Source organism: Argopecten irradians, chromosome 5, assembly GCF_041381155.1.
Source record: "Argopecten irradians isolate NY chromosome 5, Ai_NY, whole genome shotgun sequence".
NCBI classification, from domain to species: Eukaryota; Metazoa; Mollusca; class Bivalvia; order Pectinida; family Pectinidae; genus Argopecten; species Argopecten irradians.
The window spans coordinates 49,294,350-49,319,999 of NC_091138.1; the positions used below are offsets into that span (position 1 = coordinate 49,294,350).

At 34.2% G+C, this 25,650-nt stretch overlaps 1 protein-coding gene across 3 annotated transcripts in view; it reads left to right on the top strand.

The window, feature by feature from the left end:
- The window catches only part of LOC138324127 (5-demethoxyubiquinone hydroxylase, mitochondrial-like), a 33,011-nt gene extending 9,296 nt beyond the window's left edge, over positions 1-23,715 (top strand). For all 3 annotated transcript variants that reach the window (XM_069269205.1, XM_069269207.1, XM_069269206.1), the window contains exons 2-6: positions 620-837; positions 1,195-1,309; positions 6,976-7,060; positions 22,060-22,128; positions 23,396-23,715. In XM_069269205.1, the coding sequence (XP_069125306.1) occupies positions 652-837; positions 1,195-1,309; positions 6,976-7,060; positions 22,060-22,128; positions 23,396-23,426 (486 nt within the window). In that variant the 5' untranslated portion in view covers positions 620-651 and the 3' untranslated portion in view covers positions 23,427-23,715. The remainder of the gene's footprint in view (positions 1-619; positions 838-1,194; positions 1,310-6,975; positions 7,061-22,059; positions 22,129-23,395) is intronic.
- The last annotated feature ends 1,935 nt before the right edge of the window (positions 23,716-25,650 follow it).

A 25,650-nucleotide genomic window follows, 5' to 3' on the forward strand; every position in this document is an offset into this window, starting at 1 on the left:
TCACTCTCACTCACTCTCACTCACTCTCACTCTCTTTCACTCACTCTCACTCACTCTCACTCACTCTCACTCACTCTCACTCTCTTTCACTCACTCTCACTCACTCTCACTCTCTCTCACTCTCTCTCACTCACTCTCACTCTCTCTCTCTCACTCTCTCTCTCTCTCTCACTCGCTCTCACTCTCTCTCACTCTCTCTCTCTCTCACTCGCTCTCACTCTCTCTCACGCACTCAGGTGAGTGATACAGGCCCAGAGGGCCTCTTGTTTGGTAATCTTCTGTTGTCATGTTGAAACTGTTGCTGACAAATATCTATCCATTAAGAGTTTTGAAGTATGATCCTTTTAACAAGTATTTATTCCGTATCATATCTTGTCCATAGGGCCAGTATATTTGGTAAAAAGAACTATCCATATTTAGAATGGCATGATAAAAAGATACAATTGGACATCATATGTAGATTTGAATTGACAGACTTTCTTTATGCACACTTCTTAGCTATTTGCAATGATTTTTCTGTAGAATTAATGCTTAAATATTTATCAGGTCTCAGTTACAATACAAGTTTCTTTACACTCATGTTGTAGTCTTCATTATTGATTTGTTTTCTTCTTTGCAGAATTTGATGTGATATCTTAATAGTGTACAGTCATGTCATTACCACTGCTGTGTCGTGTTGGTGCCCGTGGAATCAGTACCCAGGCCAAATCTGCACGAACCCGGGCATTGGTGGACAAAATAATCAGAATTGACCACGCTGGAGAGCTTGGAGCAGATCGGATTTATGCTGGCCAGCATGCTGTTCTGGGTAACACTGCCACAGGACCAGTCATCAAGGTAGATCTCAGCAAGAATTGTGTCTTCATTTTAGTACAATAGAACCTCATCATTATAAAGTAGTATGTTTATAGAAAAATGATAAAAAAATGTCACGTCTTATCAATATAGTACCAAAATAAGAAAAAATTAACATTGACCTATATCTATGGCTCAAATATTATAAAATATCTTGGGAAAAAATATTTAATAAAAATATATTTTGAGATATAGTGATAAAGTCATTCAATAATAGCCAAAAAAGAAAACATTATCTTTACATAGTTAGTCAGAACATAGGGAATTCTAATATTACACATCGCCAGAAAATATCTCTGTCTAGAAATATCTCAGCTTCCAAAACTTTGATCTATTTAGAAAATGTGGGATGAAGAAAAGGAACACCTGGAGACTTTTGAGAAATTAATTGTACAGCACCGAGCCAGACCAACAGTGATGTTACCTATCTGGGATGTAGCTGGCTTTGTACTGGGTCTGTATTATGTTTGATCTGGTATAATGGTGGGGGATCATGACTTTGTACTGGGTCTGTATTATGTTTGATCTGGTATAATGGTGAGGGATCATGACTTTGTACTGGATCTGTATTATGTTTGATCTGGTATAATGGTGGGAGATCATGACTTTGTACTGGGTCTGTATTATGTTTGATCTGGTATAATGGTGAGGGATCATGACTTTGTACTGGGTCTGTATTATGTTTGATCTGGTATAATGGTGGGGGATCATGACTTTGTACTGGGTCTGTATTATGTTTGATCTGGTATAATGGTGGGGGATCATGACTTTGTACTGGGTCTGTATTATGTTTGATCTGGTATCATGGTGAGGGATCATGACTTTGTACTGGGTCTGTATTATGTTTGATCTGGTATAATGGTGGGGGATCATGACTTTGTACTGGGTCTGTATTATGTTTGATCTGGTATAATGGTGGGGGATCATGACTTTGTACTGGGTTTGTATTATGTTTGATCTGGTATAATGGTGGGGGATCATGACTTTGTACTGGGTCTGTATTATGTTTGATCTGGTATAATGGTGAGGGATCATGACTTTGTACTGGGTCTGTATTATGTTTGATCTGGTATAATGTTGAGGGATCATGACTTTGTACTGGGTCTGTATTATGTTTGATCTGGTGTAATGGTGGGGATCATGACTTTGTACTGGGTCCGTATTATGTTTGATCTGGTATAATGATGAGGGATCATGACTTTGTTCTGGGTCTGTATTATGTTTGATCTGGTATAATGGGGGGGGGGGGGATCATGACTTTGTACTAGGTCTGTATTATGTTTGATCTGGTATAATGGTGGGGATCATGACTTTGTACTGGGTCTGTATTATGTTTGATCTGGTATAATGGTGAGGGATCATGACTTTGTACTGGGTCTGTATTATGTTTGATCTGGTGTAATGGTGGGGATCATTACTTTGTACTGGGTCCGTATTATGTTTGATCTGGTATAATGATGAGGGATCATGACATTGTTCTGGGTCTGTATTATGTTTGATCTGGTATAATGGTGGGGGATCATGACTTTGTACTGGGTCTGTATTATGTTTGATCTGATATAATGGTGGGGGATCATGACTTTGTACTGGGTCTGTATTATGTTTGATCTGGTATAATGGTGGGGGATCATGACTTTGTACTGGGTCTGTATTATGTTTGATCTGGTATAATGGTGGGGGATCATGACTTTGTACTGGGTCTGTATTATGTTTGATCTGGTATAATGGTGGGGGATCATGACTTTGTACTGGGTCTGTATTATGTTTGATCTGGTATAATGGTGGGGGATCATGACTTTTTACTGGGTCTGTATTATGTTTGATCTGGTATAATGGTGGGGGATCATGACTTTGTACTGGGTCTGTATTATGTTTGATCTGGTATAATGGTGGGGGATCATGACTTTGTACTGGGTCTGTATTATGTTTGATCTGGTATAATGATGAGGGATCATGACTTTGTACTGGGTCTGTATTATGTTTGATCTGGTATAATGGTGGGGGATGATGACTTTGTACTGGGTCTGTATTATGTTTGATCTGGTATAATGGTGGGGGATCATGACTTTGTACTGGGTATGTATTATGTTTGATCTGGTATAATGGTGGGGGATCATGACTTTGTACTGGGTCTGTATTATGTTTGATCTGGTATAATGGTGGGGGATCATGACTTTGTACTGGGTCTGTATTATGTTTGATCTGGTATAATGGTGGGGGATCATGACTTTGTACTGGGTCTGTATTATGTTTGATCTGGTATAATGATGAGGGATCATGACTTTGTACTGGGTCTGTATTATGTTTGATCTGGTATAATGATGAGGGATCATGACTTTGTACTGGGTCTGTATTATGTTTGATCTGGTGTAATGGTGGGGATCATGACTTTGTACTGGGTCCGTATTATGTTTGATCTGGTATAATGATGAGGGATCATGACTTTGTTCTGGGTCTGTATTATGTTTGATCTGGTATAATGGTGGGGGATCATGACTTTGTACTGGGTCTGTATTATGTTTGATCTGGTATAATGGTGGGGATCATGACTTTGTACTGGGTCTGTATTATGTTTGATCTGGTATAATGGTGGGGGATCATGACTTTGTACTGGGTATGTATTATGTTTGATCTGGTATAATGGTGGGGGATGATGACTTTGTACTGGGTCTGTATTATGTTTGATCTGGTATAATGGTGGGGGATCATGACTTTGTACTGGGTATGTATTATGTTTGATCTGGTATAATGGTGGGGGATGATGACTTTGTACTGGGTCTGTATTATGTTTGATCTGGTATAATGGTGGGGGATCATGACTTTGTACTGGGTCTGTATTATGTTTGATCTGGTATAATGGTGGGGGATCATGACTTTGTACTGGGTCTGTATTATGTTTGATCTGGTATAATGATGAGGGATCATGACTTTGTACTGGGTCTGTATTATGTTTGATCTGGTATAATGATGAGGGATCATGACTTTGTACTGGGTCTGTATTATGTTTGATCTGGTGTAATGGTGGGGATCATGACTTTGTACTGGGTCCGTATTATGTTTGATCTGGTATAATGATGAGGGATCATGACTTTGTTCTGGGTCTGTATTATGTTTGATCTGGTATAATGGTGGGGGATCATGACTTTGTACTGGGTCTGTATTATGTTTGATCTGGTATAATGGTGGGGATCATGACTTTGTACTGGGTCTGTATTATGTTTGATCTGGTATAATGGTGGGGGATCATGACTTTGTACTGGGTCTGTATTATGTTTGATCTGGTATCATGGTGAGGGATCATGACTTTGTACTGGGTCTGTATTATGTTTGATCTGGTATCATGGTGAGGCATCATGACTTTGTACTGGGTCTGTATTATGTTTGATCTGGTATAATGGTGGGGGATCATGACTTTGTACTGGGTCTGTATTATGTTTGATCTGGTATAATGGTGAGGGATCATGACTTTGTACTGGGTCTATATTATGTTTGATCTGGTATAATGGTGGGGATCATGACTTTGTACTGGGTCTGTATTATGTTTGATCTGGTATAATGATGGGGGATCATGACTTTGTACTGGGTCTGTATTATGTTTGATCTGGTATAATGGTGAGGGTTCATGACTTTTTACTGGGTTTGCCTTATGATATTTGTTTTCTCACTGATGATTGGTTCTTGAAAATTAAGTGACCAATCAATGCCAAGAAAACAATTGTACTACACACATACTAACATGGCGGCTAGAGACACAAAGTTTTCGATCAGAAATTTCAAAGGACTGTATTGAGAAAATGGATTGTATAAAGATATAAACTAACATACTGGTATATATTTATAAGTGTGTTTAATCATTTGAAGCTGAAGTGTTGAGATGAAGGGTCAGGATGAGCTATTGTCATCATGCATCGTCCGTCGTCGTGCGCCGTCGTGCGTCGTGCGCCGTGCGCCGTCCGCCATGCGCCGTGCGTAAACTTTTCATTTAAACGACTTCTTCTCAATAACCGAAAGGCCCAGGGCACTGATATTTGGTCTGTTGCATGCTGGGACAAAGGGCTACCAAGTTTGTTCAAATGAATGACCTTTACCTTCATTCAAGGTCACAGGGGTCAAAAAGGCTAAGATCTTTAAATGACTTCTTCTCAAGACCCAGAAGGCCCAGGGTACTGATATTTGGCCCGTAGCAGGCTGGGATTAAGGGCTACCAAGTTTGTTAAAATAAATGACCTTTACCTTCATTCAAGGTCACGGGTCAAATAGGCTATAAATCCTTAAAACAACTTCTTGTGAATAACTAGGAGGCCTAGAGACCTGATATTGGGCCTGTAACATATCTGGATGAAGGGCTATCAGGTTTGTTCAAATGAATGACCTTGAATGATCTTCATTCAAGGTCACAGGTCAAAAAGGCTAAAATCTTTAAACAACTTCTTCTCAAGAACCAGTAGGCCCAGGGTACTGATATTTGGCCTGCAGCATGCTGGGATGAAGGGCTACCAAGTTTGTTCTAATGAATGGCCTTGATCTTCATTCAAGGTCACAGGGGTCAAAAAGGCTAAAATCTTTAAACAACTTCTTCTCAAGAACCAGTAGGCCCAGGGTACTGATATTGGGCATGTAGTTTGCTGGGATGAAGGGCTACCAAGTTTGTTCAAATGAATGACCTTGATCTTCATTCAAGGTCACAGGGGTCAAACAGGCTAACATCTTTAAACAACTTCTCAAGAACAGAAAGGCCCAGGATATACATATTTGGCCTGCAGCATGCTGGGATGAAGTGCTACCAAGTTTGTTAAAATAAATGACCTTGACCTTCATTCAAGGTCACAGGGTCAAATAGGCTAAAAATCCTTTAAACAACTTCTTGTGAATAACTAAGAGGCCTAGAGACCTGATATTGGGCCTGTGACATTCTGGGATGATTCATTTTTTCAATGAATGACCTTGACCTTCATTCAAGGTCACAGGGATCAAATAGGCTGAAATCTTTAAACGACTTCTTCTCAAGAACCGAAAGGCCCAGGATACTCATATTGCGCATGTAGCATGCTGGGATGAAGGGCTACCAAGTTTTTTCAAAGGAATGACCTTTACTTTCATTCGAGGTCACAGAGGTCAAATAGGCTTAAATCTTTAAACGACTTCTTCTCAAGAACCAAAAGGCCCAGGATACTCATATTGGCTTGCAGCATGCTTGGATGAAGGGCTACCAAGTTTGATAAAATGAATGACCTTTACCTTCATTCAAGGTCACAGGGGTCAAATTGGCTAAAATATTTTAAACGACTTCTTTAGAATAAGTAGGAAGTCTAGAGACCTGATATTGGGCCTTTGACATGCTGGGATGAAGGGCTATCAATTTTGTTCAAATGAATGACCTTGATCTTTATTGAAGGTCACATGGGTCAAATAGGATTAAATCTTTAAACAACTTCTTCTCAAGAACCAAAAAGCCCAGGATACTCATATTGGGCCTGCAGCAGGCTTGGATGAAGGGCTACCAAGTTTGTTCAAATGAATGATCTTGATCTTCATTCAAGGTCACAAGGGTCAAAAAGGTTAAAGTCTTTAAACGACTTCTTGAGAACAACTAGGAGGCCTAGAGACCTAATATTGGGCCTGTACATGCTGGGATGAAGGACTATCAAGTTTGTTCAAATGAATGACCTTGATCTTCATTCAAGGTCACAGAGGTCAAATATGCTAAAATCTTTAAACGACTACATTGTGTTGTGCTAATAGTCAGATGACTGTTAATTTAATAATCTTTTTTTCTGAAATTGGGTATTGTTATCTGGCCAGCCGAGTTATAGACCTTGACACAGTTTTATACATATATATATATATACAGAGAAAAATATCTATAGAGCCAAACGTCTGTGGCAGTGTAATATTTTTATGCGAGAATCAATGAGACAATGCTTCAGCAATACTCAGAATGTTTATTGTTTAAGTATTCTGGCTTTCCTTCACCTTCTATTATGTTTTAGAACTATTCTAGCAGTTCAAAAATCAGCAAACAATTTAAAAATGACAAGTAAATAAATAGTTTGGTAATCGCAATAGAAACTGTAAAATAGAATTTACTGGGTAATGAAAGTTATCCAATTGTGATTTCAGGGGCAGGAACAGCATTACTTGGAAAGGAAGGGGCTATGGCATGTACAGTTGCTGTGGAAACTGTGATAGGGGAACACTACAACAGGTGTGTATATATAGGGGAACACTACAATAGGTGTGTATATATAGGGCAATACTACAATAGGTGGGTATATAGAGGGGAACACTACAACAGGTGGGTATATAGAAGGGAACACTACAATAAGTGTGTATATAGGGGAACACTACAATAGGTGTGTATATATAGGGCAATACTACAATAGGTGGGTATATAGAGGGGAACACTACAATAGGTGTGTATATAGGGGAACACTACATAGTGTATATAGGGGAACACTACAATAGGTGTGTATATAGAGGGGAACACTACAATAGGTGGGTATATATATATAGGGGAACACTACAATAGGTGGGTATATATAGGGGAACACTACAATAGGTGTGTATATAGGGGAACACTACAATAGGTGTGTATATAGAGGGGAACACTACAATAGGTGGGTATATAGAGGGGAACACTACAATAGGTGTGTATATATAGGGGAACACTTCAATAGGTGTGTATATAGGGGAACACTACAATAGGTGTGTATATAGAGGGGAACACTACAATAGGTGGGTATATAGAGGGGAACACTACAATAGGTGGGTATATAGAGGGGAACACTACAATAGGTGGGTATATAGAGGGGAACACTACAATAGGTGTGTATATAGAGGGGAACACTACAATAGGTGGGTATATAGAGGGGAACACTACAATAGGTGGGTATATAGAGGGGAACACTACAATAGGTGGGTATATAGAGGGGAACACTACAATAGGTGGGTATATAGAGGGGAACACTACAATAGGTGTGTATATATAGGGGAACACTACAATAGGTGGGTATATATAGGGGGAACACTACAATAGGTGTGTATATATAGGGGCAACACTACAATAGGTGTGTATATATAGGGGAACACTACAATAGGTGTGTATATATATAGGGGAACACTACAATAGGTGGGTATATAGAGGGGAACACTACAATAGGTGTGTATATATAGGGGAACACTACAATAGGTGGGTATATAGAGGGGAACACTACAATAGGTGGGTATATAGAGGGGAACACTACAATAGGTGGGTATATAGAGGGGAACACTACAATAGGTGGGTATATAGAGGGGAACACTACAATAGGTGGGTATATAGAGGGGAACACTACAATAGGTGGGTATATAGAGGGGAACACTACAGTAGGTGTGTATATATATAGGGCAATACTACAATAGGTGGGTATATAGAGGGGAACACTACAATAGGTGTGTATATATAGGGGAACACTACAATAGGTGTGTATATATAGGGGAACACTACAATAGGTGTGTATATAGGGGAACACTACAATAAGTGGGTATATATATAGGGGAACACTACAGTAGGTGTGTATATATATAGGGCAATACTACAATAGGTGGGTATATAGAGGGGAACACTACAATAGGTGTGTATATAGGGGAACACTACAATAGGTGTGTGTATAAAGGGGAACACTACAATAGGTGTGTATATAGGGGAACACTACAACAGGTGGGTATATAGAGGGGACACTACAATAGGTGTATATATAGGGGAACACTACAATAGGTGTGTATATATATAGGGCAATACTACAATAGGTGGGTATATAGAGGGGAACACTACAATAGGTGTGTATATAGGGGAACACTACAATAGGTGTGTATATATAGGGCAATACTACTACAATAGTGGGTATGTGTATATAAGGGGAACACTACAATAGGTGTGTATATATAAGGGAACACTACAATAGGTGTGTATATATAGGGCAATACTACAATAGGTGTGTATATATAGGGCAATACTACAATAGGTGGGTATATAGAGGGAACACTACAATAGGTGGGTATATAGAGGGGAACACTACAATAGGGTGTGTATATATAGGGGAACACTACAATAGGTGGGTATATAGAGGGGAACACTACAATAGGTGTGTATATATAGGGGAACACTACAATAGGTGTGGTATATATAGGGGAACACTACAATAGGTGTGTATATATAGGGGAACACTACAATAGGTGTGTATATATAGGGCAATACTACAATAGGTGGGTATATAGAGGGGAACACACTACAATAGGTGGGTATATAGAGGGGAACACTACAATAGGTGGGTATATAGAGGGGAAACACTATAGAGGGGAAAATAGGTGGGTATATAGAGGGGAACACTACAACAGGTGGGCAGGGGAACACTACAACAGTATATAGAGGGGAACAAATATATGGCCTATATTAAACTACCTAGCTATGAACAAGCTATAGAAACCTAACAAAATGGCCTTGTTTTGATTAGTTATATATATTAACACTTAATCTATGAAGGTCTATAAAACCTAACAACCATGGCCTTGTTAGTTATGGAGTATATATTATTATCACTTCGGTATGATGCACTATTAATCCTTACGAACATGGCCTTGTTATGATATAGTATATTATATTATTACACTTAGCTATGATGACTATTTAACACACTTTACAACAGGCCGTGTTTGATATAGATACATATATTAACACTTTGCTATGTAGGCCTATATAAACCTTACAAAAACATGGGCCTTGTTAGATTTGTTATATATATTATCATTTCGGTATGATGGCCTATTTAATCTTGCAAACTTGGCCTGTTAGATATAGTTTTTATATTATACACTTAGCTATTCAAGGCCTATAATGGCTTGTAATATTTGGCAGTGTTAGATATAATTTTTTTTTAAAAACCTTTACTTATGGAAGGCCTATAAAAACCATATCCAATACATTAAGCCTGTTAGATATAGACTTTATTTTATAAACCACTTAGTTTTGATAGTACGTATATAAACCTAACAAAATCAAGGCCTTGTTAGACATTGATTTATTATTGATCACTTAGCTATGTAGGCATATAAAACCTAACAAACATGGCCTTGTTAGGATATTAGATTTATATATTAACAACTTAGCTTATGAAGGCCTATTTAAAACCTAACAAACTTGTGCCTTGTTAGATATAGATTATATATTAACACTTAGCTATGAAGGCCTATAAAACCTAACACAAACATGGCCTTGTTAGATATAGATATATATTATAAACACTCTAGTTATGAAGTCCTATAAAACCTAACTAAACATGGCCTTGTTAGATATAGATATATACTTATATAATATTAACACTTCAAAGCATATGTTAGGCCTTATCTAAGAGACCTAACAAACAATGGCCTTGTTAGATATAGATATATATATTATAACACTAGACCTATGAAGGCTATAAAACACTAACAAACATGGCCTTGTTAGATATAGATATAATATTAACACTTAGTTATGAAGGCCTAATAAAACCTAAGCATACATGAGCCTTGTTAGATATAGATAAAAATATTATCAACTTTGCTATGTAGGACTAATAGCAAACTAATCAAACATGGCCCTTGTTTAGATATAGATATATATTAACACTTAGCTATGATAGGCCTATAAAACCTAACAAACATGGCATTGTTAGATATTGATACATATATTAACACTTAGCTATGAAGGCCTATAAAACCTAACAAACATGGCCGTGTTAGATATAGATACTTATAATATTAACACTTAGCTATTAAGGCCTATTAAAACCTAACAAACATGGCCTTGTTGTATAGATATATATTTATAACAACTTAGCGTATGAAGGCGTTTAAAACCCTAACATACATTGTGCCTTGTTAGATATAGATATATATTAACACTTATTTATAGGTCTTAAAAACATAACAAAAAATGGCATTGGTACTTAGATATATTATATTATACTCTATGAGCTATTTGAAGGCTATAAAATCCTAACAAACATGGCCTTGTTAGATATAGCATGATATATTGTTAGATACACGCGCTTAGCATTGAAGCGCCTATTAGAATACCTAACAAACATGGCCTGGTTAGATATAGTATATATATATTAGAACACTTAGATTTGTGAATGGCCTATTAAAACCTAACACAAACATGCGCATTGTTAGATATTGTATATATACTTATCAACACTTAGTTAGGAACGGCCTATAACAACTAACAAAACATGGCCTTATGTAGATATAGAATACATATATTATCAAAGCTATGAACGCCTATTAAAAACCTAACAAACATGGCCTTGTTAGATATATGATATATATTATTAACACTTAGCTATGAAGGCCTATAAAACCTAACAAAACATGGCCTTGTTAGATATAGATATATACTATTTAACACTTAGCTATGAATGGCCTATAAAACCTAACAAACATGGGCCTTGTTAGATAGATTATATATATTAAAACACTTAGTTATGAAGGCCTATAAAACCTAACAAACATGGCCTTGTTAGATATAGAAATATTATATATATATTAACACTTAGCTATGGAAGGCCTATATAAACCTAACAACATGGCCTTGTTTTGATATTATATATATTACACGTAGCAGTATTATAACAAACATTGCCTTTGTTTTAGATATGATATTAACACTTAGCTATTAAGGCCTATAAAACTAACAAAAACATGGCCTTGTTAGATATAGATAATATATTATAACACTTAGCTATGAAGGCCTATAAAACCTAACAAACATGGCCTTGTTAGATATAGATATATATTATTAACACTTAGCTATGAAGGCCTATAAAACCTAACAAACATGGCCTTGTAGTTGATATAGATATATATTAACACTTAGCTATGAAGGCCTATAAAACCTAACAAACATGGCCTTGTTAGATATAGATATATATTAACACTTAGCTATGAAGGCCTATAAAACCTAACAAACATGGCCTTGTTAGATATAGATATATATTATTAACACTTAGCTATTAAGGCCTATAAAACCTAACAAACATGGCCTTGTTAGATATAGATATATATTATAACACTTAGCTATGAAGGCCTATAAAACCTAACAAACATGGCCTTGTTAGATATAGATATATATTATAACACTTAGTTATGAAGGCCTATAAAACCTAACAAACATGGCCTTGTTAGATATAGATATATATATTAACACTTAGTTATGAAGGCCTATAAAACCTAACAAACATGGCCTTGTTAGATATAGATATATATATTAACACTTAGCTATGAAGGCCTATAAAACCTAACAAACATGGCCTTGTTAGATATAGATATATATTAACACTTAGCTATGAAGGCCTACTTAAAACCTAACAAAACACAAACATTGGCCTTAGTTAACAGATTGATAGATATATATATTAACACTTAGCTATGAAGGCCTATAAAACCTAACAAACATGGCCTTGTTAGATATAGATATATATATTAACACTTAGCTATGAAGGCCTATAAAAACCTAACAAACATGGCCTTGTTAGATATAGATTTATATATATTAACACTTAGCTATGAAGGCCTATAAAACCTAACAAACATGGCCTTGTTAGATATAGATATATATATTAACACTTAGAGTATGAAGGCCTATAAAACCTAACAAACATGGCCTTGTTAGATATAGATATATATATTAACACTTAGCTATGAAGGCCTATAAAACCTAACAAACATGGCCTTGTTAGATATAGATATATATATTAACACTTAGCTATGAAGGCCTATAAAACCTAACAAACATGGCCTTGTTAGATATAGATATATATATTATAACACTTAGCTAGTTAATGAAAGGCCTAATAAAACCTAACAAACATGGCCTTGTTAGATATAGATCATATAAATTAACACTTAGCTATGAAGGCCTATAAAACCTAACAAACATGGCCTTGTTAGATATAGATATATATATTAACACTTAGCTATGAAGGCCTATAAAACCTAACAAACATGGCCTTGTTAGATATAGATATATATATTAACACTTAGCTATGAAGGCCTATAAAACCTAACAAACATGGCCTTGTTAGATATAGATATATATTATTAACACTTAGCTATGAAGGCCTATAAAACCTAACAAACATGGCCTTGTTAGATATAGATATATATATTAACACTTAGCTATGAAGGCCTATAAAACCTAACAAACATGGCCTTGTTAGATATAGATATATATATTAACACTTAGCTATGAAGGCCTATAAAACCTAACAAACATGGCCTTGTTAGATATAGATATATATTATTAACACTTAGCTATGAAGGCCTATAAAACCTAACAAACATGGCCTTGTTAGATATAGATATATATATTAACACTTAGCTAATGAAGGCCTATAAAACCTAACAAACATGGCCTTGTTAGATATAGATAATATATTAACACTTAGCTATGAAGGCCTATAAAACCTAACAAACATGGCCTTGTTAGATATAGATGATATATATTAACACTTAGCTATGAAGGCCTATAAAACCTAACAAACATGGCCTTGTTAGATATAGATATATATATTAACACTTAGCTATGAAGGCCTATAAAACCTAACAAACATGGCCTTGTTAGATATAGATATATATATTAACACTTAGCTATGAAGGCCTATAAAACCTAACAAACATGGCCTTGTTAGATATAGATATATATATTAACACTTAGCTATGAAGGCCTATAAAACCTAACAAACATGGCCTTGTTAGATATAGATATATATATTAACACTTAGCTATGAAGGCCTATAAAACCTAACAAACATGGCCTTGTTAGATATAGATATATATTAACACTTAGCTATGAAGGCCTATAAAACCTAACAAACATGGCCTTGTTAGATATAGATATATATATTAACACTTAGCTATGAAGGCCTATAAAACCTAACAAACATGGCCTTGTTAGATATAGATATATATATTATAACACTTAGCTATGAAGGCCTATAAAACCTAACAAACATGGCCTTGTTAGATATAGATATATATATTAACACTTAGCTATGAAGGCCTATAAAACCTAACAAACATGGCCTTGTTAGATATAGATATATATATTAACACTTAGCTATGAAGGCCTATAAAACCTAACAAACATGGCCTTGTTAGATATAGATATATATTATAACACTTAGCTATGAAGGCCTATAAAACCTAACAAACATGGCCTTGTTAGATATAGATATATATATTAACACTTAGCTATGAAGGCCTATAAAACCTAACAAACATGGCCTTGTTAGATATAGATATATATATTAACACTTAGCTATGAAGGCCTATAAAACCTAACAAACATGGCCTTAGATATAGATATATAGATATTAACACTTAGCTATGAAGGCCTATAAAACCTAACATGGCCTGTTAGATATAGATATAGATATAAACACTTAGTATGAAGGCCTATAAAACCTAACAAACATGGCCTTGTTAGATATAGATATATATATATTAACACTTAGCTATGAAGGCCTATAAAACCTAACAAACATGGCCTTGTTAGATATAGATATATATATTAACACTTAGCTATGAAGGCCTATAAAAACCTAACAAACATGGCCTTGTTAGATAGATATAGATATATATATTAACACTTAGCTATGAAGGCCTATAAAACCTAACAAACATGGCCTTGTTAGATATAGATATATATATTAACACTTAGCTATGAAGGCCTATAAAACCTAACAAACATGGCCTTGTTAGATATAGATATATATTATAACACTTAGTTATGAAGGCCTATAAAACCTAACAAACATGGCCTTGTTAGATATAGATATATATATAACACTTAGCTATGAAGGCCTATAAAACCTAACAAACATGGCCTTGTTAGATATAGATATATATATATAACACTTAGCTATGAAGGCCTATAAAACCTAACAAACATGGCCTTGTTAGATATAGATATATATTAACACTTAGCTATGAAGGCCTATAAAACCTAACAAACATGGCCTTGTTAGATATAGATATATATTAACACTTAGCTATGAAGGCCTATAAAACCTAACAAACATGGCCTTGTTAGATATAGATATATATATTAACACTTAGCTATGAAGGCCTATAAAACCTAACAAACATGGCCTTGTTAGATATAGATATATATATTAACACTTAGCTATGAAGGCCTATAAAACCTAACAAACATGGCCTTGTTAGATATAGATATATATATTAACACTTAGCTATGAAGGCCTATAAAACCTAACAAACATGGCCTTGTTAGATATAGATATATATTAACACTTAGCTTATGAAGGCCTATAAAACCTAACAAACTTGTTAGATATGGCCTTGTTATGAAGGCCTATAAAACCAACAAACATGGCCTTGTTAGATATATATATATTTAACACTTAGCTATGAAGGCCTATAAAACCTAACAAACATGGCCTTGTTAGATATAGATATATATATTAACACTTAGCTATGAAGGCCTATAAAACCTAACAAACATGGCCTTGTTAGATATAGATATATATATTATAACACTTAGCTATGAAGGCCTATAAAACCTAACAAACATGGCCTTGTTAGATATAGATATATATTATAACACTTAGCTATGAAGGCCTATAAAACCTAACAAACATGGCCTTGTTAGATATAGATATATATATTAACACTTAGCTATGAAGGCCTATAAAACCTAACAAACATGGCCTTGTTAGATATAGATATATATATTAACACTTAGCTATGAAGGCCTATAAAACCTAACAAACATGGCCTTGTTAGATATAGATATATATATTAACACTTAGCTATGAAGGCCTATAAAACCTAACAAACATGGCCTTGTTAGATATAGATATATATATTATAACACTTAGCTATGAAGGCCTATAAAACCTAACAAACATGGCCTTGTTAGATATAGATATATATTATAACACTTAGCTATGAAGGCCTATAAAACCTAACAAACATGGCCTTGTTAGATATAGATATATATATTAACACTTAGCTATGAAGGCCTATAAAACCTAACAAACATGGCCTTGTTAGATATAGATATATATTATTAACACTTAGCTATGAAGGCCTATAAAACCTAACAAACATGGCCTTGTTAGATATAGATATATATTAACACTTAGCTATGAAGGCCTATAAAACCTAACAAACATGGCCTTGTTAGATATAGATATATATATTAACACTTAGCTATGAAGGCCTTATAAAACCTAACAAACATGGCCTTGTTAGATATAGATATATATATTAACACTTAGCTATGAAGGCCTATAAAACCTAACAAACATGGCCTTGTTAGATATAGATATATATTAACACTTAGCTATGAAGGCCTATAAAACCTAACAAACATGGCCTTGTTAGATATAGATATATATATTAACACTTAGCTATGAAGGCCTATAAAACCTAACAAACATGGCCTTGTTAGATATAGATATATATATATATAACACTTAGCTATGAAGGCCTATAAAACCTAACAAACATGGCCTTGTTAGATATAGATATATATATTTAACACTTAGCTATGAAGGCCTATAAAACCTAACAAACATGGCCTTGTTAGATATAGATATATATATATTAACACTTAGCTATGAAGGCCTATAAAACCTAACAAACATGGCCTTGTTAGATATAGATATATATATTAAACACTTAGCTATGAAGGCCTATAAAACCTAACAAACATGGCCTTGTTAGATATAGATATATATTATAACACTTAGCTATGAAGGCCTATAAAACCTAACAAACATGGCCTTGTTAGATATAGATATATATATTAACACACTTAGCTATGAAGGCCTATAAAACCTAACAAACATGGCCTTGTTAGATATAGATATATATATTATAACACTTAGCTATGAAGGCCTATAAAACCTAACAAACATGGCCTTGTTAGATATAGATATATATTAACACTTACTATTATGAAGGCCTATAAAACCTAACAAACATGGCCTTGTTAGATATAGATATATATATTAACACTTAGCTATGAAGGCCTATAAAACCTAACAAACATGGCCTTGTTAGATATAGATATATATATTAACACTTAGCTATGAAGGCCTATAAAACCTAACAAACATGGCCTTGTTAGATATAGATATATATTATAACACTTAGCTATGAAGGCCTATAAAACCTAACAAACATGGCCTTGTTAGATATAGATATATATTTAACACTTAGCTATGAAGGCCTATAAAACCTAACAAACATGGCCTTGTTAGATATAGATATATATATTAACACTTAGCTATGAAGGCCTATAAAACCTAACAAACATGGCCTTGTTAGATATAGATATATATATTAACACTTAGCTATGAAGGCCTATAAAACCTAACAAACATGGCCTTGTTAGATATAGATATATATATTAACACTTAGCTATTGAAGGCCTATAAAACCTAACAAACATGGCCTTGTTAGATATAGATATATATTATTAACACTTAGCTATGAAGGCCTATAAAACCTAACAAACATGGCCTTGTGTTAGATATAGATATATATTATTAACACTTAGCTATGAAGGCCTATAAAACCTAACAAACATGGCCTTGTTAGATATAGATATATATATATTAACACTTAGCTATGAAGGCCTATAAAACCTAACAAACATGGCCTTGTTAGATATAGATATATATTATAACACTTAGCTATGAAGGCCTATAAAACCTAACAAACATGGCCTTGTTAGATATAGATATATATTATAACACTTAGCTTATGAAGGCCTATAAAACCTAACAAACATGGCCTTGTTAGATATAGATATATATATATTAACACTTAGCTATGAAGGCCTATAAAACCTAACAAACATGGCCTTGTTAGATATAGATATATATTATTAACACTTAGCTATGAAGGCCTATAAAACCTAACAAACATGGCCTTGTTAGATATAGATATATATATATTAACACTTAGTTATGAAGGCCTATAAAACCTAACAAACATGGCCTTGTTAGATATAGATATATATTATAACACTTAGCTATGAAGGCCTATAAAACCTAACAAACATGGCCTTGTTAGATATAGATATATATATTAACACTTAGCTATGAAGGCCTATTAAAACCTAACAAACATGGCCTTGTTAGATATAGATATATATATTAACACTTAGCTATGAAGGCCTATAAAACCTAACAAACATGGCCTTGTTAGATATAGATATATATATATTAACACTTAGCTATGAAGGCCTATAAAACCTAACAAACATGGCCTTGTTAGATATAGATATATATATTAACACTTAGCTATGAAGGCCTATAAAACCTAACAAACATGGCCTTGTTAGATATAGATATATATATTAACACTTAGCTATGAAGGCCTATAAAACCTAACAAACATGGCCTTGTTAGATATAGATATATATATTAACACTTAGCTATGAAGGCCTATAAAACCTAACAAACATGGCCTTGTTAGATATAGATATATATATTAACACTTAGCTATGAAGGCCTATAAAACCTAACAAACATGGCCTTGTTAGATATAGATATATATATTAACACTTAGCTATGAAGGCCTATAAAACCTAACAAACATGGCCTTGTTAGATATAGATATATATATTAACACTTAGCTATGAAGGCCTATAAAACCTAACAAACATGGCCTTGTTAGATATAGATATATATATTAACACTTAGCTATGAAGGCCTATAAAACCTAACAAACATGGCCTTGTTAGATATAGATACATATATTAACACTTAGTAGCTATGAAGGCCTATAAAACCTAACAAACATGGCCTTGTTAGATATAGATATATATATTAACACTTAGCTATGAAGGCCTATAAAACCTAACAAACATGGCCTTGTTAGATATAGATATATATATTAACACTTAGCTATGAAGGCCTATAAAACCTAACAAACATGGCCTTGTTAGATATAGATATATATTATAACACTTAGCTATGAAGGCCTATAAAACCTAACAAACATGGCCTTGTTAGATATAGATATATATTAACACTTAGCTATGAAGGCCTATAAAACCTAACAAACATGGCCTTGTTAGATATAGATATATATTATAACACTTAGCTATGAAGGCCTATAAAACCTAACAAACATGGCCTTGTTAGATATAGATATATATTAACACTTAGCTATGAAGGCCTATAAAACCTAACAAACATGGCCTTGTTAGATATAGATATATATTAACACTTAGCTATGAAGGCCTATAAAACCTAACAAACATGGCCTTGTTAGATATAGATATATATATTAACACTTAGCTATGAAGGCCTATAAAACCTAACAAACATGGCCTTGTTAGATATAGATATATATATTAACACTTAGTTATGAAGGCCTATAAAACCTAACAAACATGGCCTTGTTAGATATAGATATATATATTAACACTTAGCTATGAAGGCCTATAAAACCTAACAAACATGGCCTTGTTAGATATAGATATATATATTAACACTTAGCTATGAAGGCCTATAAAACCTAACAAACATGGCCTTGTTAGATATAGATATATATATTATCACTTAGCTATGAAGGCCTATAAAACCTAACAAACATGGCCTTGTTAGATATAGATATATATATTAACACTTAGCTATGAAGGCCTATAAAACCTAACAAACATGGCCTTGTTAGATATAGATATATATTAACACTTAGCTATGAAGGCCTATAAAACCTAACAAACATGGCCTTGTTAGATATAGATATATATATTAACACTTAGCTATGAAGGCCTATAAAACCTAACAAACATGGCCTTGTTAGATATAGATATATATATTAACACTTAGCTATGAAGGCCTATAAAACCTAACAAACATGGCCTTGTTAGATATAGATATATATATTAACACTTAGCTATGAAGGCCTATAAAACCTAACAAACATGGCCTTGTTAGATATAGATATATATATTAACACTTAGCTATGAAGGCCTATAAAACCTAACAAACATGGCCTTGTTAGATATAGATATATATTATAACACTTAGTTATGAAGGCCTATAAAACCTAACAAACATGGCCTTGTTAGATATAGATATATATATTAACACTTAGCTATGAAGGCCTATAAAACCTAACAAACATGGCCTTGTTAGATATAGATATATATATTAACACTTAGCTATGAAGGCCTATAAAACCTAACAAACATGGCCTTGTTAGATATAGATATATATATTAACACTTAGCTATGAAGGCCTATAAAACCTAACAAACATGGCCTTGTTAGATATAGATATATATATTAACACTTAGCTATGAAGGCCTATAAAACCTAACAAACATGGCCTTGTTAGATATAGATATATATATTAACACTTAGCTATGAAGGCCTATAAAACCTAACAAACATGGCCTTGTTAGATATAGATATATATATTAACACTTAGCTATGAAGGCCTATAAAACCTAACAAACATGGCCTTGTTAGATATAGATATATATATTAACACTTAGCTATGAAGGCCTATAAAACCTAACAAACATGGCCTTGTTAGATATAGATATATATTATAACACTTAGTTATGAAGGCCTATAAAACCTAACAAACATGGCCTTGTTAGATATAGATATATATTAACACTTAGCTATGAAGGCCTATAAAACCTAACAAACATGGCCTTGTTAGATATAGATATATATTAACATTTATCCTTAAATAATCTCAAAATAATGGATAATTCCAATAGATATAATAAATTATATTCTGAATTTGAAAACCGATTATAATCGATCAATTTTGACATTCTGATTATTGATTTTGAAAACGAAACCGATTTCTATCACTAACCAGTCTCACAACCTCGCAGCCTTGTCTTGTAATCCTCAGAGACAGTAATTTGCACAAATTGACAAATAAGCGTAATCGATAGAGTTAGAACTGATAATTGATACTTTTCTCTATTTAACTTCTATTTAATTATAGTTCTAAGAATTAATACTTGTTATTGTTAAATTTCTGCATTGTATTGGATAGTGAATTATACAAATAAAAACTTGTTTTAATGTCATTTATGCAGAGATGAACAATCATATTGGTTTTATTTTGTTATCGGAAGGCTATAATAGTTATCAGCTGATCAATAGGATGCTTATTTGTCAATACGCATGTACAAATTACTCCTTGAACGAGGTTGCGAGGCTGGCAATCTTGTGATCTCGCCCTGCAATCTGGTGATCTCGCCTTGCAATTTCGTGATCTCGCCTTGCAATCTCGTGATCTCGCCTTGCAAACTGGTGATTTCGCCTTGCAATTTCGTGATCTCGCCTTGTAATCTCGTGATCTCGCCTTGCAATCTTGTGATCTCGCATTGCAAACTCGTGATCTCGCCTTGCAATCTCGTGATCTCGCCTTGCAATCTCGTGATCTCGCCTTGCAATCTCGTGATCTCGCCTTGCAGTCTCGTGATCTCGCCTTGCAATCTCGTGATCTCGCCTTGCAATCTCTTGATCTCGCCTTGCAATCTCGTGATCTTGCCTTGCAAACTCATGATCTTGCCTTGCAACCTTGTGATCTCCCCTTGCAAATTCATGATCTCGCCTTGCAATCTCGTGATCTCGCCTTGCAATCTCGTGATCTCGCCTTGCAATCTCCTGATCTTGCTCTGCAATCTCATGATCTTGCCTTGCAATCTCGTGATCTCGCCTTGCAATCTCGAGATCTCGCTCTGCAATCTCATGATCTTGCCTTGCAATCTCATGATCTTGCCTTGCAATATCATGATCTCGCCTTGCAAACTTGCGGCCTTGCTGCCTCACCTTGTGATCTTACAACCTTGCCTTGGAAGTGGAGGTTGCGAGGTTGCGAATGTTGGTAATAATGATACGACATCAGGCTTTGAGGATGGCGTAACCAAATGGCTGTCTCCATTAAAATTTAGACAATCCTGTAGAATCTAGGTTCTTGTGTGATAAATGGTATCTTAATTAATTTTGTGTTCATTTCTCAAGATGTCTCTTATGGATGTCTCAAAATTTTGATTACTGATTGCCAAGACTGACAAATATAAAATTTCTAAAACTTGTATCATAAAGTCTAATATGAAATAAACACTCATTTAAGATCCTATCATAAAGTATTATCCTTGTGTATCCAGATCATCAAGAAATTTCGAGACGATGAGCTTCACCACCATGACACTGGCTTGGCACACGATGCAGAAAAGGTAATTCTATTGCTTCTCTGGAACTTTGGAATTGCTTCTTTGTAGTTCAAGGTGACTCGCATTTAAACGCAAGTACGACTATTACTAATAATCATCAACAATCTGATTAAAATACAGATCCTTATTATCACTATGTTTGATAAGAGGATCTGACAACATCCCATAAGGGGTCATGTCTAGGTGACCCTTGGAAATGGCCAATCAAATTGCTACCTGCAAAATCTTGACAGCGAATTTTAGGGGAGGAAATAGTTTGAAAAGACTGTCAGAATTATTTTCGTGTGCATAGCCATCTTGCCCAAAGAGCACAACAACGTTAATTGTATATGTCTGTATACTGGGACGAAATAGATTTTTCGATTGATGTAGCAAGGTGTAGAAAATGCATTTGATTCCACGTGGTATAAAGGTCATCTGGACGTGACCCCCTTGGATATTGTCAGATCCTCTGTTTACTAGAGTAGTTATAAGGATTGTTTACCAGAGTAGTTATAAGGATTGTTTACCAGAGTAGTTATAAGGATTGTTTACCAGAGTAGTTATAAGGATTGTTTACCAGAGTGGTTATAAGGATTGTTTACCAGAGTAGTTATAAGGATTGTTTACCAGAGTGGTTATAAGGATTGTTTACCAGAGTGGTTATAAGGATTGTTTACCAGAGTAGTTATAAGGATTGTTTACCAGAGTAGTTATAAGGATTGTTTACCAGAGTAGTTATAAGGATTGTTTACCAGAGTAGTTATAAGGATTGTTTACCAGAGTGGTTATAAGGATTGTTTAACCAGAGTGGTTATAAGGATTGTTTACCAGAGTAGTTTATAAGGATTGTTTACCAGAGTGGTTATAAGGATTGTTTACCAGAGTAGTTATAAGGATTGTTTACCAGAGTGGTTATAAGGATTGTTTACCAGAGTAGTTATAAGGATTGTTTACCAGAGTGGTTATAAGGATTGTTTGTAGGATTGTTTACCAGAGTGGTTATAAGGATTGTTTACCAGAGTGGTTATAAGGATTGTTTACCAGGTAGTTATAAGAGTAGTGGTTATAAGGATTGTTTACCAGAGTGGTTATAAGGATTGTTTACCAGAGTAGTTATAAGGATTGTTTACCAGAGGATTGTTTACCAGAGTGTTATAAGGATTGTTTACCAGAGTAGTTATAAGATTGTTTATCAGAGTGTATAGTTTAATCTGATTTAATCAGATTGAGATCATCAAAATAAATGGTGTGATTCTGTGAATGTAATTGAGTGATTTACATTTTGCAGGCACCCTTTTATGATGCTATGTCGGCGGTGATAAAAGTTGGATGTAAAGGTGCCATCTGGCTGTCGGAGCGCGTGTAAGCATGGTGACGTTACAATACTTTGTTACCAGGCAGAAAGAAGAATTATGGTATGAAGCTCGGACTTCCTCAGAATGTTTATATAGGTTTTGTTTAGATCTGGTGATTTTGTTACAATTATACATACACTCGATGTATTTAAGCCTAAATATCTTCTGTTAGTAAGATTTGAGAAAATCTTCATTTCCACTCTATTCTAGCGACTTATACACATTTATCTATTAAAAAATTAGAACAATGAAAGTCTGTGTTCATGATTTGTATATGTTTACAAAATTAAATTTCAAAGTTCGTCATTAGCCCCTGGTCGGAAGCCCCAAAGTGAGCTTACGCCATATTGTGTATCAACAATTTGATTGATCAAATCATGATCAGGCTGACAACTCCCCAACCCCAAACCCCCACCCCTTCTGGGAGCCTGACAATTTGGATTTGTATGCAGAACTCAGGGACAAAGATGATCTCCAAGTTTAATTGGAATAAGCTAGACCTATCAGTATTTTAATTCTGAGAAAGAGACAAAATGGCTACTTATCAGTCATATCACAATTGGCAGAACTGTAGGGACCTATATATGAAATTTGAGAAAGATCCCTTCAGACATTTCAGAGATATAGTGGTAACAAACTTCAACTATCAAAATACAAGATGGCTGCCTGTTGGCCATCTTGTTTGATTGATTGGTCTCAAAATGTAATATTCACAACGTAAACGAGGGTCCAGGAATGTAGGAAAGACGGATGAACAATGGACGTAAGGCAATCTGAATTGGCGGCCGCCATCTGATGATGATGGTGGATTAAACAATGATAACAAAAATAAGAAAACATAATGACATCATGTTTTATTCGTACGCTCCTGAATAACTTACATGCACCCCTTGATATAAGTTTGAATGAGAAACATAGTTTTAAAACAACAAAAAACATCTAAATACTCAAAAGGAAAGCCATTACGTGTTTATAACTAAATTTCATAGGTTACACTCAATTTTATTGGATAGAAGTTTGAGGTTATTTTTGTATTACCTGAAGAAATTGTATGTAGGATGTTATGACGTAGTACAAGAAGAATTATTTCGTTGGAAATTTTAAAAGCGCAGTCATTAGTCAAACAAAACTATTACCCAAGATATCAATGGGCCACACCATCAATGGGCCACACCATCATGAAAATTATGAAAATTAACGCCGTATTAGTATCTCACTGAGTTATTAAAATTAAATTATAAGCCAAAGCATCTATAAAAACAATGTCCATTTTTTGTCTATGACTTTAAAAACCAAAAAGATACTTAGAATACCAATGCTTAAATGTAAATAACGTTGAGTGTATCTATTCCATATAAAGTATACATAGTATACAAACTTTTGTTTACTTAATATCCAAGTTTTTGATCGATCTTAGCCTTACTATTTTAAACATCACTCTACAGTGGTTCAAGATTATAGGTAAGACAATACATTGTGACTTTGTAATATAGAACTATACTTTGTTCAAACTTTGACTTATATTATGAAGTACATGTACAAGAAAATATTTTATTCAAACAGATATATATGATCATGACTTACAACATCGAATAAAGTTGTGATTACATAGAGTTACCTCCTCTTTGTAGGATATCGTAACATTTACTGGTTCTCTCAGCCTGACTTACTGATGTCACTCTCAATGACCTGAAAATGAAGGCATCATTCTCACTAGGACAAAATCACAGGAAAAGAAGCTAGGATCCAAATAAATAATTATATATAGTTATTTATATATCTCACAAAGTTCACAACATTGAACAAAACTCAAATACAATTAAGATTTGTAAAAAAAATCTCTGTAAACGCTAGACTTTACAAGAAAAAACAGATAGAAAATATAATTGATACAATAGTAAATATAAACCTGACAGTAAGTGTGTTGTGTTTCCAACTTGTTGTTCCATTAGAGAGTAATTCATAGACCAGGTAACTACACAGTTATACAGTATTTATATAATGGTTATAAATTACCTTCAACAAGAATTGCACAACTGCATATTTTACAAGATTTACACATTACTACATTGTATCTGCATTCTGTGTTATCTTTCTGTTATTTCATTCTTTATATTGATTATTATTACATTAAATATCGATTATTATTACAATCTACTTAGGACAAGTAAGGCCACAAAAAATTATT